Consider the following 16072-nt stretch of genomic DNA (forward strand, 5'->3'; position numbering starts at 1 on the left):
TAAAACTGGTAGAACCTGTTGGTTTTTATGTATGATTCACTTTTTAGGAAATAACTTCAATTCAAAATTACTCGATTGATCTCAAAGAAAAAAATTTAACTCATATTAAGGATTGTTGCTGCAGGTGTTGATGCTGGTGGAGGAAGGCTCTCCTGTAGTGGTCTGTCTTACTGCTAATCCGGAGAAGCTTCTGACTGAAGTCAACAGTCTGATGAAGAGGATGCTCACGGTTATCCATAAACCAGGGCATATACTGTGCGTTTTTTTTAAGAGTTCAAGGCTCACGATGTTTGTTCTCAACCTGTGCGACCCGATGCTCTGATGCGATCTATCTGCTCACACTGTACGTCTAAAAACTACGTCGGACTGAGCTCTGCAGTGAGATGGCGCTACTCGGACTCGTCTATCCGGAAGCCAAACCAGTAGAAGAGGATTATCAAGCTCACTTCAAGCTCATTTTGTGCTAAAAGCCTTAAAAAGAAAAGGCGGAGACAAATTTGGACATTTTCGTCTAAGAGGAAAAAGAAGAATCTTTTGTTTGCCCATTGAGCATTTGCCCACGACGGTCGACAGAAAATCAAACATGTTTGATTTCCTCCCGACCTCACGATTCCTGATGGGCGGTGGTCGTGAGAGGCTGATTTCCCCACGTTACGCCCCCTGTACACGACGCACCATCAGGCTGAAAGTCAGGCCTATCGAAAAACGCTCCTATAACTGGAAAGTCGGCCCGAAAACGGAAAAAAAAAAATATTGCATAGTGTAAGCTTGGCTTAAGTGGAGGGAAGTGTTGGTCTAATGCAGGGGTCTTCAACGTTTTCGAGGCCAAGGACCCCCAAAATGATTGCGAGATGGAGCGGGGACCCCCTAATTATATATATTGTATGAAATTGTGTTAAATCAAACTGGTCCTATAGTCACTCTATTACATGTGGAGTCATGTAACGAAAGTAATCCCTCTCTGGGAATATTAAAGTATTTCTGAATCTGATTCCTGGTTGATGGGACAGGTGTTGTAAATGAAACGGTGCCCAGTTTGAAAGAGCTCCTGTGTGTCGCTGAATGTGTGCATTGATGACTGAAAGACATCTACTGCCTCCATTTATCTGTTTACTACAGTCTGTTGAATTCATGTTAATGTGGATTTAAAGACATTTTAATTAGTGCAAAAAATTGCAGGAGGGAATATAAAAAAAAGTAATCAACCAAGACTTTCGCGACCCCCATGCAGTACCTGCGCGGACCCCCTAGGGGTCGCGGACCCCCTGTTGAAGACCTCTGGTCTAATGGTTAGATCAGTGCATCACTTGTACTTTGAGAAGGTTGCAAGTATCCGGTTCGATCTCCACAGCCTTAAGACCCTTAACCTCCACACTGCTCTTAAAGGGATAGTTCGGTATTTTTGACATGAATCTGTATGGCATCCCGATCACCAGTGTCATGCAATCACACTGACTTACCCCTGGCAGCGTCCTGTGAGCAGAGTTCTCGTCCAGTTTTGGTCAAGCCGAAAGTAGTCCGGCAGGTTTGCTAGACCCAGCGAAATAAAACGTTTCTCTTCCCAAAACATTATGTGTTCAAAAGAGTGATATTTTTGCATCCCAAAAACATTGTAGTGGAAAAAGTCACACGTCGTTATCACTTGGTCCTATTTTCTCTCTGTTCGTATCAGTGCGCGCCGTCATTCAGACAGCGAGCTCAACAACAGCCAGATGCATGTCTCCCTCCGCCTAGCTCCTAGCTGGGCGGAGGGAGACATGCATCTGGCTGTTGTCAGGTTAGTAGGCCCTAGCTGTCTGAATGACGGCGCGCACTGATACGAACAGAGAGAAAATAGGACCAAGTGATAACGACGTGTGACTTTTTCCACTACAACGTTTTTGGGATGCAAAAATATCGCTCTTTTGAACACATAATGTTTTGGGAAGAGAAACGTTTTATTTCGCTGGGTCTAGCAAACCTGCCGGACTACTTTTGGCTTGACCAAAACTGGACGAGAACTCTGCTCACAGGACGCTGCCAGGGGTAAGTCAGTGTGATTGCATGACACTGGTGATCGGGATGCCATACAGATTCATGTCAAAAATACCGAACTATCCCTTTAAGGCGCCACACAGTGGCAGCCCACTGCTCCCCCGGGGGGTGGGTTAATGCAGAGGTACATTTGTCAAACGTGAGATCAATAAAGTTCAATTATGTATTATTATTAGTTTCCTTTACTTTATGAAGGTTTTCCTAGAACAGAGCTTCTTTATTAGCTTATTGAGCTTTTTTAAGTCATTAGCTCTAATATTGCTACCCCAGCTGAGGACAGCAGAAGAGATCAACTCTCCTCAACAGACTGATAGAATAAATGTAGCATCAGGCTGCAAACGCTGAGTGAACTAAGCTCCTTTATAAAGTACAAGCTGGTCCATCCTTTCTTGGTAGACGGCTTCACAGTGTGGTCTGTTGTCCAGGTGAACACCAACGTATTTCTACTCCTCCACCACCTCCACTTCTTCTCCCTTGATGTTTAAAGGATTCAACTTGTTCCTGTTTCTTCTGAAATCTACGGTCATCTACCTTGTTTTGTTGACCTTAAGGAGCAGATGATCGTTTCCACACTATGCCACAAAGCGGTTCACCAGCTCTCTGTACTCAGCTTCTTCTCCATCATTACATGATAACTGCAGAGGCATCCGATGTATTTCAGCAGGTAACAGGACTCTGCCTGGTACTGGAAGTCAGACATGAACAGAGTAAAAAGCAATGGGGAGAGGACCGTCCCCTGTGGTGCTCCTGTGCTGCTGACTGCTTGATCAGACAGCTGAGCCTTCAGTCTAACAGATTGTGGCTCGTTTGTCAGGTAGTCTTTGACCCAGGTTGTTGATGCTTCCGTTTGAGTCTTCTGAGGTTTCTCACAGAGTGAATTGTGTTAAATGCAGTGGAGAAATCAAAGAACATGATCCTCACAGTGCTAGCTGCCTTGTCTAAATGATGGTAGGTTTGTTGAAGCAGGTGTATGACGGCATCATAGAACTCCACGGCGATCAGCAAGCTGCAGGGGGTCCTGATAGCTGCTTGTTTGTTTGCTGAGGGGAACCAACAGAAGTCTCTCTAGGAACTTCATGCTGTGGGATGTCAGAGGAACAGACCTATCGTCACCGAGAAAGAGGATGAATCATATGAGGTCTGACAGCGAAGCTTTGGGTCAAAGACGGATGACGAGTCTCTGACTGAGGGCAGGAGAGAAGGAAGCTGAGCGTGTTCCCCTGCAACTCTGCTTAAAGGCTGTAATCATCTTCATCCATCACATCCCACAGTATGCTACTGCCACTTCCTTGCATCACTCTGGGTAAAGTGAGATGACATGATCTCAAGTTTTAGAGTTAAAATGTAGCCAATAAGTTTAGGATTTTTTTAAATGACCAAAATAAGCACTTATAGTTTCCTTTTAAGTTTAAAAAAGGTGTGCAACTTTGGGATAATTAGTATAAATACCGATATATTGTATTTATGAAAAAAAGATTAGATCACAACCAGCAGGACTGAACTAATGAAGACCAAGCTGCCTCTTTATCCCTGCTAAACATCAACAGTTTCTATCACTTTAGTCATTTTATTAAAACCAAATATTATCTTTCAACATAATAAATGAGGCCTGGTGTTTTGTCTCCAGATCACCCAGCAGTCATGTACAGTGGGTCACATGTTACAGCAGTTAAACTAATCCACGTGGGGGAGAACTGAGCTGTAAACCTGTTTTTCTGAACCCGAAGAATTCCAGATAAATCCTGATGTCAGCGACTGATGAACCTTACCTGAGCGCTGGCAGCGCTGCTGGCGGCGGATGGTCCTTCCTCCATACTTTGGAAAATGTCGAACACCTTCTTATTGCTATCAGCCATAACAATTAGGGCTCAGAGTGGAAGTGATCCTGTGGGCCGCCTTTGTTTGGGTTTAACTTAAAATATGGGATATAAACTCAGAAGTTAGACCACTGACCAGCAGCTCTACATCTACCGCTAACAACCCAGAAAGCCCCCCCTACTGGGTTAATGATTCAACCTGGAAATTCAGCACGAGAGGGGCCACCTCTACTTACTTCCGGTCTAGAGCCATGTGCCACATTCAAATATGTCCTACTTTTCCACTTCTGGATAGAGCATGTTGACAAATAAAAACATTATCTTTATCTTAAATGCAAAATTTGTATATATATATATATATATATATATATATATATATATATATATATATACATTTTTTTTTAGTCACTGTACTCCAGTTAATGTTTATTTGATTACCAATCGCAAATGAATCGGGATGAATCGATTAGAATCGATTCATATTAGTCCAATTATATATATATCAATATATATATATATATATATATATATATATATATATATATATATATATATATATATATATATATATATATATATATATATATATATATATATATATATATATATATATATAAGTAAATACAATTAATATCGTCTAAATGAGTAAAATTTACTCAAATAAAAGGCTCAGTACATAAATAACCAAAAAATACATACATATATACATGTATATATGTATATTTATACATGTATATATGTACATATAAGAGAAAAATATTATTTTTGGTTTTAAATGTACTGCTTAAAAAAACTGCTTAAATAAACATATATAATACATATACTGTATATACACATGTATATATGTATATTTATGCATGTATATATACGTATATATACATGAATATATATGTATATATACATGTATATATGTATATATATAAGAGAAAAATATTATTTTGTGTTTATTTATGTACTGCTTAAATAAACTGCTTAAATAAACATATACTAACTATATATACATATACTGCATATATATATACACATATATATTTATAGAGAGAGAGAGACAGAGAGAGAGAGTGGTAATTCTCTTTTTAATTACTGTTGATTCATGAATTTTTACCATATTTTTTAGAAAACCTGTTCACTATTTGAAGTTTAGGGGAACTCATCGTGTGGCGGAGCTATTTTGCCAAGGTACCGAACTTGATCCGCATTCACTAGGAAGTGCGGATGGAGGGAGGGGATATTTGTGCCCTTCTTTCAGCCGAGTTGGTCCATGTTAGACTAAGGTTTATTTTCTCTGTTTTAAGCTGTATGGAAGCTTTAATATTCTCCTCGTCATAAAGGACGCCGTGTTTGTGCAGCTCAGTCATGCCCCGGAGAAAGGTGAGGCAGCCATTAAGGCAGAGCAGCATCACGTCATGGCTAATGTTAGCCTTCAAATGAAACTGCGACTAGAAGAACAGCTGTGAGGGCCTGAAATGTATTTATCACAGATGTAAATAACTGCCTGAGTGTGTTTTAAGTAATTAACTGTACTAAATGCCCAGGTTGTGTTGGTGCTAAAAGCGAAACGCTAGCTCATATTTATAGCTAAATTGCGACGTATTATTAATGTTTCTTAAACGTTTTATCGCTCTGAATACTGGCTTGTATGGGATCTTCCGCCAACCCATCGTGTGTTTGGGGGGACTGAAGTTTAATGGCGGTAACGGTCACTAGCAAACGGATTGTTTTTTTTGGTTCCACAGGCTAGATCGCTGTATACCAAAACAACGCTCTGATTGGACAGAATTTGAACTGCGGCTCTGCTCATTGGTTCATCTTGTTTCAAACCCGCCTTTTCTCTAATTTGATTGGTGGAATGCAAATACTGTGCACGCCCCTCTTGTTATGAAGTTGTCAATGTGTGGCCACGCTGCCAAAGCAGCTTTCCATGTTTCCCTCAGGATGCAGCTGTCTGATCGGAATCAAACGTCTGGACCCGAACTTAATTGACAATGAAAGCAAAAAAAAAAAGTCTAACTTATAAGGGAAAATAAAATAAAAATAAAAAAAACTGAAGAATGGGATAAAAAAAGACAAGCAAAAAGTTTTTTGTTTTCTCATACTGCGAATGTACAGCTACAGGCTCCTTTGTCTAAGGAAAGAAGGGTGTTCAAAAGATCTTGTACATCCGCAAATACCGCATGTATGGAAGAGGATTAGGGCCACTGAAAAAAAAGAAAAAATGTTAACTGATTTTTACATTTTATTTCAGTATAAAAAAAAAATCATAATTCTGAGATTTAAGTCAGACATTAATCTCAGAATTCTGACTTTTTGTTTTCTGGCCCTCCCAAACAACTCACATCTTTGTCAGTGAAGCTGAGTGCTCCCACATCTCTACCTTTAATAGTGCCCATCTACATTAAGATCCAACATTCTGAGATTAAAGTCAGAATTCTAATTTTTTTTTCCTATATTAAACTGAAATAGAATCATTTACCTTTTTTTTTTTTTTTCAGTGGCCCTAATCATCTTCCGTATGCATGAGATCAGGATATCCGTTCATTTTCCCTGCATTAACTTTGGTGGCTTTTTGTATGTAAATGTTAAATATTTAAAAGTCTACTTGTTGAGTTATTTATCTATGCTGCATCATTCACTGCATCTATTTATTAAGATCTACATCAGGTAGCGTCGCTGCAGGCTTGTCCCACTGATCTCTATTTATTTTTACTGGATCACTGATTGCCCGTTGGTAGTACGGGATTGAAGTGAAGCCACCGGCCACCATATTGGTGCTCCTTAGTTAGACCGGTCGCAATGTAAACAATATGTGCGGCACAGCATCGAACAATGATGTGTTTGATGCTGTTTCATAGCATAAGTAGATTAATTTATAATAAAAAAAATAGGCACATCACATTGCATAGTCATTATGAAGTCTCTAAATCATGTAATATAACATATTATACAGCAAAATGAATGTGTTAATGTAGCATAATAATAAAGATGTGTTAACAGTGCTAAATTGATGATGTACACATAATATGTTACATATTATTTTAAGATTTCACATCAAGACTGAATTACAGGTAAATGTCTGTTAATGTTATAGTATTCTCCTCTTTGCAAATTGTGCATGAATGATGCCATGTGATTTTATGCCGTGTCTGTACAATAGCCTTTAAAAATGTTTGAGTTGCTTTTTTTTCCCGTTGATATAACATCCAATGTATTTCAGCACATGACTTTTTCTAATGAGAAATGCAAAAAAAAAACTACAGCGACATCCACTTAATAAAGAATTACATTGACATTTCACAGTAAATTGCTTTGTATTTTCTTGCTATTATCTAATGTTAGACAAAATGTCCATGGCTAACTCAGTCAATGTCTTCCAGTCAGTCTGGGATAGACAGACTACTGTTACGCTACATACTATACTATTGGATACATTGTCATATATATGGATTTATAGAGTCCACTGACTGAGATTACCTGTGAAATGACTTCCCACAGCTGCAAACTGCTTGTTTTAGCTTTCTAATGCTACATAGGTAGGCATTTTTTTTATTTATATTTTTTTTATTTAAGATTTATTACAGAAGTAAGATAAGTAATGGCAAAGATGACAGTTGGACAGGGGAAGAAAAAGAAAAAATAGAAGACAAAAAAAAAACATAATCAACTGCTGTATCTGTAGAAGACGAAAAATGTCTGCAAACCCGAGGAAAAAACCTGTAGAAGAGTCACACGCAACCAAAACAAGCATCAAAAACACTGCAGAGAAGCTGTAGGAGCTCCTGCAAACAGACGCGCTTCGGGGGCTCCGCCACCAGCCCAGCTCCAGCAATCTGGAGGGGGCAGAGAAGACCTAGGAACCAGCTCATCAGTGACCATCCCGGAGCACAGACACCAGGAAGATCACCATGGAGACAACCAGCCCCCACCCCGAGGGTCACAAAGAAAGCCCCACAACAGAGCCCCCCAAGAGCATAGGGCTTTGGCCCCCAGGAGCCATGAGCGACGGCACAGAGACATTTTTACTGCACATCTCTGTGGGGGCTACCAATATGGCTGCCGGTGGCTTCACTTTGTTGGGGCTATCAGCAATGCAGTGAATAAATACAGATCATTTTAACAACAGTTGTTGACAGTTCAGAAAAAACTTCGGTAAATACGCATTTATTTATCGATCAAAATACAAGAGCAGTCAATTGTTCATTATAGATTCTCACAGACGGCATCAGAACTGTAAATAAACACATGTAGCAAACAAAGTGTGAAATAACTTGACTCTCAACATATTTTAACTTCAAATGTGGAGTTAATTTTGTTCCATTATTGTTGCAAATAAAGATCATGTTTCGTAAATAACAATTTTAAAAATAAAAAAGTGTATTCAGTGTTTAATAAGTCTGAGGATTTATTGACGAATTATTAAAGCTGATTAATGGAAATGGGGCGAAATGTTTTTCTGATGAATTCAAAGAAAAGAGGAGAAAAGGGGGGAAATCTCTGCTATATATGCATTTATTCTCATCAGCACAGAATCTATTCGATGATTTGCTGACGGCTGTTGTTGCGTTCTCAGAGAACGGCAGGCAGCAGCTCGGAAGGAACGGAGGACTCTGATTTCTCCACCGACCACGAACACGTGGAAGCCGCAGAGAGAGCGCGCAGACGCAGCAGCACTCGTCTGACTCGTGCATCGCTGCGCCTCAGCCAGAGCTCACAAGGTAAAGCTCTGTCCACCACAGAAAGCTTTCTGAATGTTTTTAAACAGATCAGTGGTTGAATCCTTTGATTTCTTCCATCTTCCCTCATTTGTCCGACTGTTGGAATAGTTAAAGAAAAAAAAAGTTTAATTTACTTCTATCAGAAACTTTGAAAAACCCATCATGTTATTCCATGATTGTATATTTTATTTGGAAAGTAAGATTTTTAAAAACTCATTTTCTCACTCCTTATCTTTTACTTTAATGTAAAACGTGTAAAATTTCAATGCAAAACATTTGACAAAAAAAAAAAAAATTTAAATCTTTCCTTTAAATTATCAGCAATTTACTTTTAGGCATGTTTTACCTTTTTCAGTTGATTGTATTAGTGATGGAGATTAAAAAATGTATGTAATTAATTGAAAGTCATAAAATTACTTTCATAATTCTTCAAAATGATAAGGCTCCATTAAAAATCTCTGAGACAGATGATGCTTTGCAGGCATGATGTGGAGTAAACCTTTGGAAACCTTAGAACTGAACTTCTTTGACATCATTTTCTTGAATAAATGAAAACTTTTCTAGTTTAAAAAGTATCCTTAGAATTAAATGGCTGCGATTCTGAAGAAAATTGAGGAAATAGTTTCTAATTTACTTTAAAATAATTAAAATATTCTTATTCTTATTAGTTCTTCCATTTTGTATTACATCGGGTACTTTGTTAGAACTTCGACTTTTAATCTGAAATTATTTTAAGGAAAACCATCAAACATTTAATACAGGAAAGTAGTTTTACAGTTCAGTTTAAGAAAGTGTTATTTTTCTTGGACGTCAAACTCTGACTACAGGTACTTTTATCAAAACATGTCATTTAGGCTTAAGAAGTTGTTTCAAGGGAATCATCCAACAGATTTTAAAAAATATTAAAGTTTATCTCTACTATTAACAACAAGAATGACAATATCTGAACCCTGTGCGATCGCTCTCCTTTGTTTTTCAGAAGAGACTCACAACACATAGAGCAGCAAAAAACCTGCCTCTCGTTAGGAAAAGAGCAGCTGATAATATATTTATTTAGAATATGTCCTATAATGTTGCATAAAACAGCAAAAGCTGAATGGAAGCTTTAAAATAAAGGTGAATCAGCTTTATTTTTCTTTTTTTTAATGAAAAGCGTCCTGTCCTTTTTCCCTTCAGAGAACAGCAGATTGATACGCAGCGGCTCACCGGCTGCTGCGGCTCACGATGAAGGCCCAGATTCAGCAGCAGAATCGGCTGCAGCTCCGGTGGCTGCTTCAGTCTTCTCCTCTGGACGCAGGATCACACGCAGCCAGCAGGGGGCAGCAAACCCCAAAGGCAAAAAGTACCCTTTGCGTCAGAGCAGGTCATCTGGCTCAGACACAGAGGCCAATGGTAAGTCTGGCAGGTTTTCCTTTATGTATTTTATAAAGATAACGGTCTGACTGAGGAAAGGGAAAGATAAAAGTGTGAATTAGGGCGGCAGGATTGGACGGAAACTTTAGGAAGAAGCTTATAAAGGAAGAAAGAGGCAAAAAAACAGGCATGTTTCAGCCTTCTCTTATGGGAAGGTGAGTCCCTGCGGACTGGAATTAGAGACGTTGGCAGAAATGAAATGTTTATAAGATGTTACTCACAAGCAACAGAAAGAAAGAAACAGACATTTCCTGCTTCTTTTTAATTTAGAAAGACCAAATAAAAACCATGTAGTTCATAACAAACCCATCAATTAGGTCCAATGATATATTACCTGGATTTTTTTCCTCAGGTGTATAGCTGTTTAAGGAAAATTTGACGATTCACGTTAATCAAGATTAAGTTATTATTAAAATAACCATGAACTAATCTGGTAATAAATAATTTTCTAGAATAGTGGAAGAAACAGGTCATATATATATATATATATATATATCTACATATATAGATATATATACATGTATATATGCATATACATATTATTTATGAAGAAATGTTTATTTACTGAGAGTATTTTCTAATCAAAAATTATGGCTAGATTAACTGAGTACCAAGAACCGATACCTGCAGCTACTGATGCACCGATCCAGTTCTTTTCGATCTGAATGAATGAAGCTGCATGCTTCCATGTGGGTGAAGGACTTAGTCTGAACACAAACATTGTTAAATTAAAGGTAAAAAATGAACACTGATATAAATGTATTTTATATTATCTATTAACAAATAAGCAGCAAAAAGAAATAAGTAGCAGCTCTATGTAAAATGCTCTGGATTGGATCTCTGATATCTGAAATCACAGATATCTGATTGGTACATCTGTAGCTGCAGCTCTAGTTTATTTTGAAGATTATGTTTCAGTCAATGGCTGCAGAGGCACTGATTCTCCAGAGATAATAAGCTTCAAGGGCCTTTCATCATGCAAAGTCAAAATTTTTGAGCTTTTAACTGTTATGATCTTATTCCTTTACAATTTTATGCCAAAAAGTGTTTTTTCAATTGCTTCTCTGAGGGTTCCTGCTGTTTGAGCAGCAGCCCCTCCCTATCCTGTTAAAACGAGCAATATGAGAATAACTGCATAAGAATGGCCCATAAAGGAAGCATATAACTGCAATGTGCCAGCAATGTAAACAGTCACCTCTCCCCGATCAGGGATCGGAGATATGAGTCAGAGCGCCATGATGTAGCGCTTATAGCCGCTAATCTGTTTTAGCTGATTAAAGTCAAGAAAATCTGTGTTTTCTTTTCTGTGAGACGTCTTTGAATGTTCAGCCTTCAGAAGCTGTGAAACAGGTGGCACCCAGGGGCGGGGGCCGCTTCGCTTTTAAGGCATGTTTTCTTCTTAGCAGGAAAAATAAAAAAATATATATATTTCATAACAAATCAGTACCCAGGTGCTTCTAGAGGCATTAAATGATCAAGCAGGTTAAAGGACCTTTAAATGACTTCTATGCTAGTGTTATGGAAACACATTTTTTAAAGACATTCATGTACAGTTTTTAGTTTATTAATGTGCAGCTTCACAGGCCCATTTTTTTCACAAGCCCTTTTTTTTTTTTTTCTTTTTTTTACATATTGTCTTTTTTTTCTCACCTTTGGGGGAATCTGCTGGGATGTCTTTACAGAGTAAATGGAAATTTGAAAAAATTCCAATCCACAAATATTTTTTTTTTTTTCAAATCCAAAAAAGATTTTCAGTGTAAAAATGTCAAATTTTATTCATTCAAATTTTGTAAAGATTTCTGATTAATATTTTTTTTCCCCCTTTAATTATTAATTACATTTTTCAGATCTAATTCTCTTCACTTCCTCTGGAGTGAGGACCAAAGCACATTTTCTGCTGGTTAGCATGGACGTTAGCAACAGCATTTTGTAGTGTTTGTATTGAGATTGATGTGAAAGTTTAAAGTTGAAATCCAAACTTTTTTTTGATTAAAACATTTTTAGTTTCTGGATTGCATTTTGTTTTTAGTATTTCCATTAATTAAATATGATCTTTGCAACAATAAGGGACCAAAATTCTCTCCATACAATTTAAATGACACTGAATGTTTCTTATTGAATCTTCTATTTTCTACAGAATAATAAACTCAATATATTAGATGGTAAAAAGGGTTTTATATCTGTATCCAGATTAATTAGCAACAATGTTTTTTTTTCCAGATTAGAATTATGACAAAACATGCATTGAAGAGGTGGTTAGGCTAACGATTAGATAATCTGTGTGTTTTTTTAAAGCCAGTCTTTTTTTACTAGATTTTACTCACTATTATAACTTATATTTTATTCATTTTAATCTTTAACAATCTTTCCTGATGTTTATTCATTATCTCTGACAAACACTTTAGTTTCACATAAACCCAGAGCCAGAAAACCTGGTTTGACTTATTGAGTCGACGTCCAGCTTCCTGCTTTGGCTTAGTGTGAAATCTATTGTTAAGGATCTGTGATGTCAGATCCCAGAGTCTGGCCTTTAATTACAATCACAGAGCGGAGTCTCTTTTTCTTAACTCATCTTTAATTCTTTTTCCCTAATTCTGACAAACATCTCAGCCTATTTCAATTACTTCCAAACCATTTTAGCTTGTGACCCCAAAAATAGCAACACTACAGACTGGCAACCCCCCAACATACATCTGATTAATTCACTCTATGTTTATTTGTATATAAAGTTAAGCATTTTTATTAAATTGTATTATTTTTAAAATAAATTCTTTTTTTTTTGCTATTGATTGGAAAAACTCCACTTCTGGCCTGTCCTGCGTAAAGTTTACTTAACAATTAATTTTTCAATTTTCAATTCAGTTTATTTATATAGCGCCAAATTCACAACACATGTCATCTCAAGGCACTTTACAGTTCAACCAGATCATACAGTCAAATTGATACAAAGTTTTCTATCTAAGGAAAACCAGTTGATTGCATCGACTCATTGACTCAAATACAATCCCTCGCACTAAGCATGCTTGTAGCGACAGTGGAGAGGAAAAACTCCCTTTTAACAGGACGAAACCTCCAGCAGAACCAGGCTCAGTGTGAGCGGCCATCTGCCGAGGCCGACTGGGGTTCAAGGAGACAGAAGCAGAGATACAAAAAGAAGCTGTAAAAGGCGGCCCCGTCCAGGAAACACACAGCCAGGCAGACGAGCTCCGAGTCAGCTCCCATGTCAGAGGATGAAGAGAGCACATCCACCCAGTCACAGGACCACACTGGAAAACAGGCCGATCTCCAACATCTATAAACAAGGGTGTTGATGGAAGCAGCACAGCTGATGTTTCTTTCCAGGATGGCGCCACAGCCAAACAGGAACAGGCGAGGCAAAGCTACTCTGAGGAAAAGCAGAGAGAGCAGAAGGTTAGAGATTGAACTAACAGATTCTGCAGAATAGGAGAACAGAGAGAGAATGAAGCAGAATGATGAAATGAGGGGCCCTATGTCCTCCAGCAGTCTAAGCATATAGCAGCATAACTATAGAGATAGCTCAGGATAACCTAAGCCACCCTAACTATAAGCTTTATCAAAAAGGAAAGCCTTAAAAGTAGACAGGGTGTCTGCCTCACGGACAAAAACTGGTAGTTGGTTCCACAGGAGAGGAGCCTGATAACTAAAAGATCTGCCTCCCATTCTATTTTTAGAAATTCTAGGAACCACTAGTAAACCTGTAGCCTGACGTAGTCCTACTCAATTCTAGTCAGAATATGAGTGATACTGCTCCATAGAGCTGTGATTAAGAAGATGAGTCTTGATCGCGTTTCTCTGTTCCTCTTTTAAAATTAATTTGCTGTCGATATCTTCTAGAACAGACCTAATAGCAGAATCTACTCGCCTCAACTCTCCGGCGGCAGCCATTGTTGTTGTCGCCCAAGCGCGCTTTGGTCACGTGGTTGATTACGTTACTGTTGATCATCTGTCCATCATCGTATAAAGCCCGCCCTGACAATTTGATTGGATCGCCAGAGGGTGGGCGATCATACTCGCGCTACTATGGAGCAATGCCAGACCGAACTTCCCAACCTCAAACCTTGTGGGCGGGACTAAGTTCGGAATGGCACCCAGGCTAGTAAACCTGCAGATTGAGAGCGAAGTGTTCTGTTAGGAACATAAGGAACAATCAGATCTCTGATATAAGATGGAGCTTGGCCATTTAAGGCTTTATATGTGAGAAGGAGGATTTTAAATTCAATTAATTGGTCAGTGGTTCTCCTACTTCATCTTGTTGTCTGTTCTCTGAGTAAAATCACTTGATCAAACCTTTTCTAATATGCCAAAGTACAAAATAAGTAAATAAAAGTAGGTATGATTTCTACTAATAGTGTTTTAGGCCAATATTGGTAAAAACTCTAAGCTGCAATAACAGAACTTTGGGAAAGTTAGAAAGTTGTATAAAAACACCCAGAATGTTTATAATGCTTTATATGTTGATATAAGAAGTATCAGTATGTTTTTCACCATAAAAGAAATGATATTCAGACATTTTATGTTCTGAAGATGCATCCCTAAAATAGGCTAATGTATGAATTACGGAGAGGGGGTGGTGGCCTAGCGAGGTGTCGGCGGTCTAGTGCTAAGGGCATTATGCCTTGATCCCAGAGGTTCTGACTTCAAGCCCCACCCGCACAGTCTGCCGCTCTGGGTCCCTGAGCAAGACCCTTAACCCCCACACTGCGTCCCGGGGCACCGCACAACATCCTCTACTTTTCTCTCTCACATCCTTGTTTTCAATTCAACAGCTACATGGCAGCTGTTTCAGAGAATGAACAGCGGTGCCCTCTAGTGGACGGCAGTATCATTACAACACAGAAGGACATGCCCTCTAAGCGAATATCATCATTTAATTGGATGGAAGAAATTTTACAAATAGAAGTTGACAATCAATTGTTAGTCAACTATTGGTTTATATCCCAGCTTGGGTAAACTGTCTAAGCTAGAGATATTATTACTGTTCTTTTTATCACTTTCCAAAATTGTCCCTAAAAAGAAAAAATTGGCAGCATGAGTCTGTAGTTCATACATTTTTTTAGTTAAAAACAATCCACTGGACTTTGTTTCCAAGTTTGAAGGCGTTTCGATTCCCATCCAGGAATCTTTTTCAATTCAAAGTGTCAAAATTAGTGTTGAGTTTGAGGCCTTATAGAGTGGACCGAAAAGCCTCGTTTTGGTTTTGAAAACATGCAAATTGAACCTCACTAACAGGTCTGCTCCTTTGGAATGGGGGTCGTTTGAGTTTTTTGTTAGCCTGTAATAGCCGATACCTGTCTATGTCTCTGAAAGAGGGGGCGTTAGAGGGAATTGTTGGCCTGGCTCAAACAGGTGCGAGGTGTTTTGATCCCCTCTATAGAGATGGGGGTTGCGATGATGCCGGGAAGGAATCAACTCAATTGCTGCATTGTAGTTTTTTGAAAGTCCATCCCCTCTGTTTAAGGTTTGTTTTTTCTTTCTTAAAGTCGTAGGGAAACGGCTGTTCCAACCGTTGCATTTACGAATTTTCCCGAGTGGTGCACGACTTTACACAAGTGAATAAAGTGAATGTGATTGGTCGTTTTTCAAGGGGACGGGATTGTTGTGGCGGAAGGTTTGCAAGCAAGTTTGTTTATGGCCGGTTTGTCGGAAGCATCTTGCTAACCAGTTAGCAACTTAGTGCTAGTAGGTTCCCAATGGGAAATTCCATTGGGACCAAGTAGCACTACATTGGTGACTTAGAAACGACACTGTCAAGGAACGCTATGGACAGAGGAAACATGCAAGAGGAGGAGAGTTTATTGTCGGCGGTCGTAGATGAGTCTCCTCCATCATACATTTTTTATTTAGAGGAGGAAAGCGGGGACGAAGATGTTGTGGAGGAGCTTGGTTTGGTGTAGAAGGCTTCCAGCCGTACATGTTTGAGCCCTTGCCTCGCAACGCTGCCAGTTCTGTTAGCTCTACGCCTGCTGAAGACACAGACGTCCATCCCCGTGAACACTGGGACGGAACTCAATGGGAAAGGAAAGGATTCTTATTTCTTATTTCAATTGTTGCGTATATTAGCTGCGACATATGAAT

At 38.7% G+C, this 16072-nt stretch overlaps 2 protein-coding genes across 2 annotated transcripts in view; one reads left to right on the forward strand and one right to left on the reverse strand.

Annotated features, from left to right (window-relative positions):
• Positions 1 to 3890, reverse strand: part of aldh16a1 (aldehyde dehydrogenase 16 family, member A1) — a 28280-nt gene extending 24390 nt beyond the window's left edge. The window contains exon 1 of the mRNA XM_038269244.1: positions 3804 to 3890. Coding sequence (XP_038125172.1) covers positions 3804 to 3890 — 87 coding nt within the window. The remainder of the gene's footprint in view (positions 1 to 3803) is intronic.
• Positions 3891 to 5025: 1135 nt separating this feature from the next.
• LOC119772704 (histone acetyltransferase KAT7-like) overlaps positions 5026 to 16072 on the forward strand; it is a 32473-nt gene continuing 21426 nt past the window's right edge. The window contains exons 1-3 of the mRNA XM_038269245.1: positions 5026 to 5222; positions 8419 to 8563; positions 9740 to 9955. Coding sequence (XP_038125173.1) covers positions 5208 to 5222; positions 8419 to 8563; positions 9740 to 9955 — 376 coding nt within the window. The 5' untranslated portion in view covers positions 5026 to 5207. The remainder of the gene's footprint in view (positions 5223 to 8418; positions 8564 to 9739; positions 9956 to 16072) is intronic.

This window comes from Cyprinodon tularosa, unplaced genomic scaffold (genome assembly GCF_016077235.1).
Source record: "Cyprinodon tularosa strain WSP-4 unplaced genomic scaffold, ASM1607723v1 ctg726, whole genome shotgun sequence".
Taxonomy (NCBI): domain Eukaryota; kingdom Metazoa; phylum Chordata; class Actinopteri; order Cyprinodontiformes; family Cyprinodontidae; genus Cyprinodon; species Cyprinodon tularosa.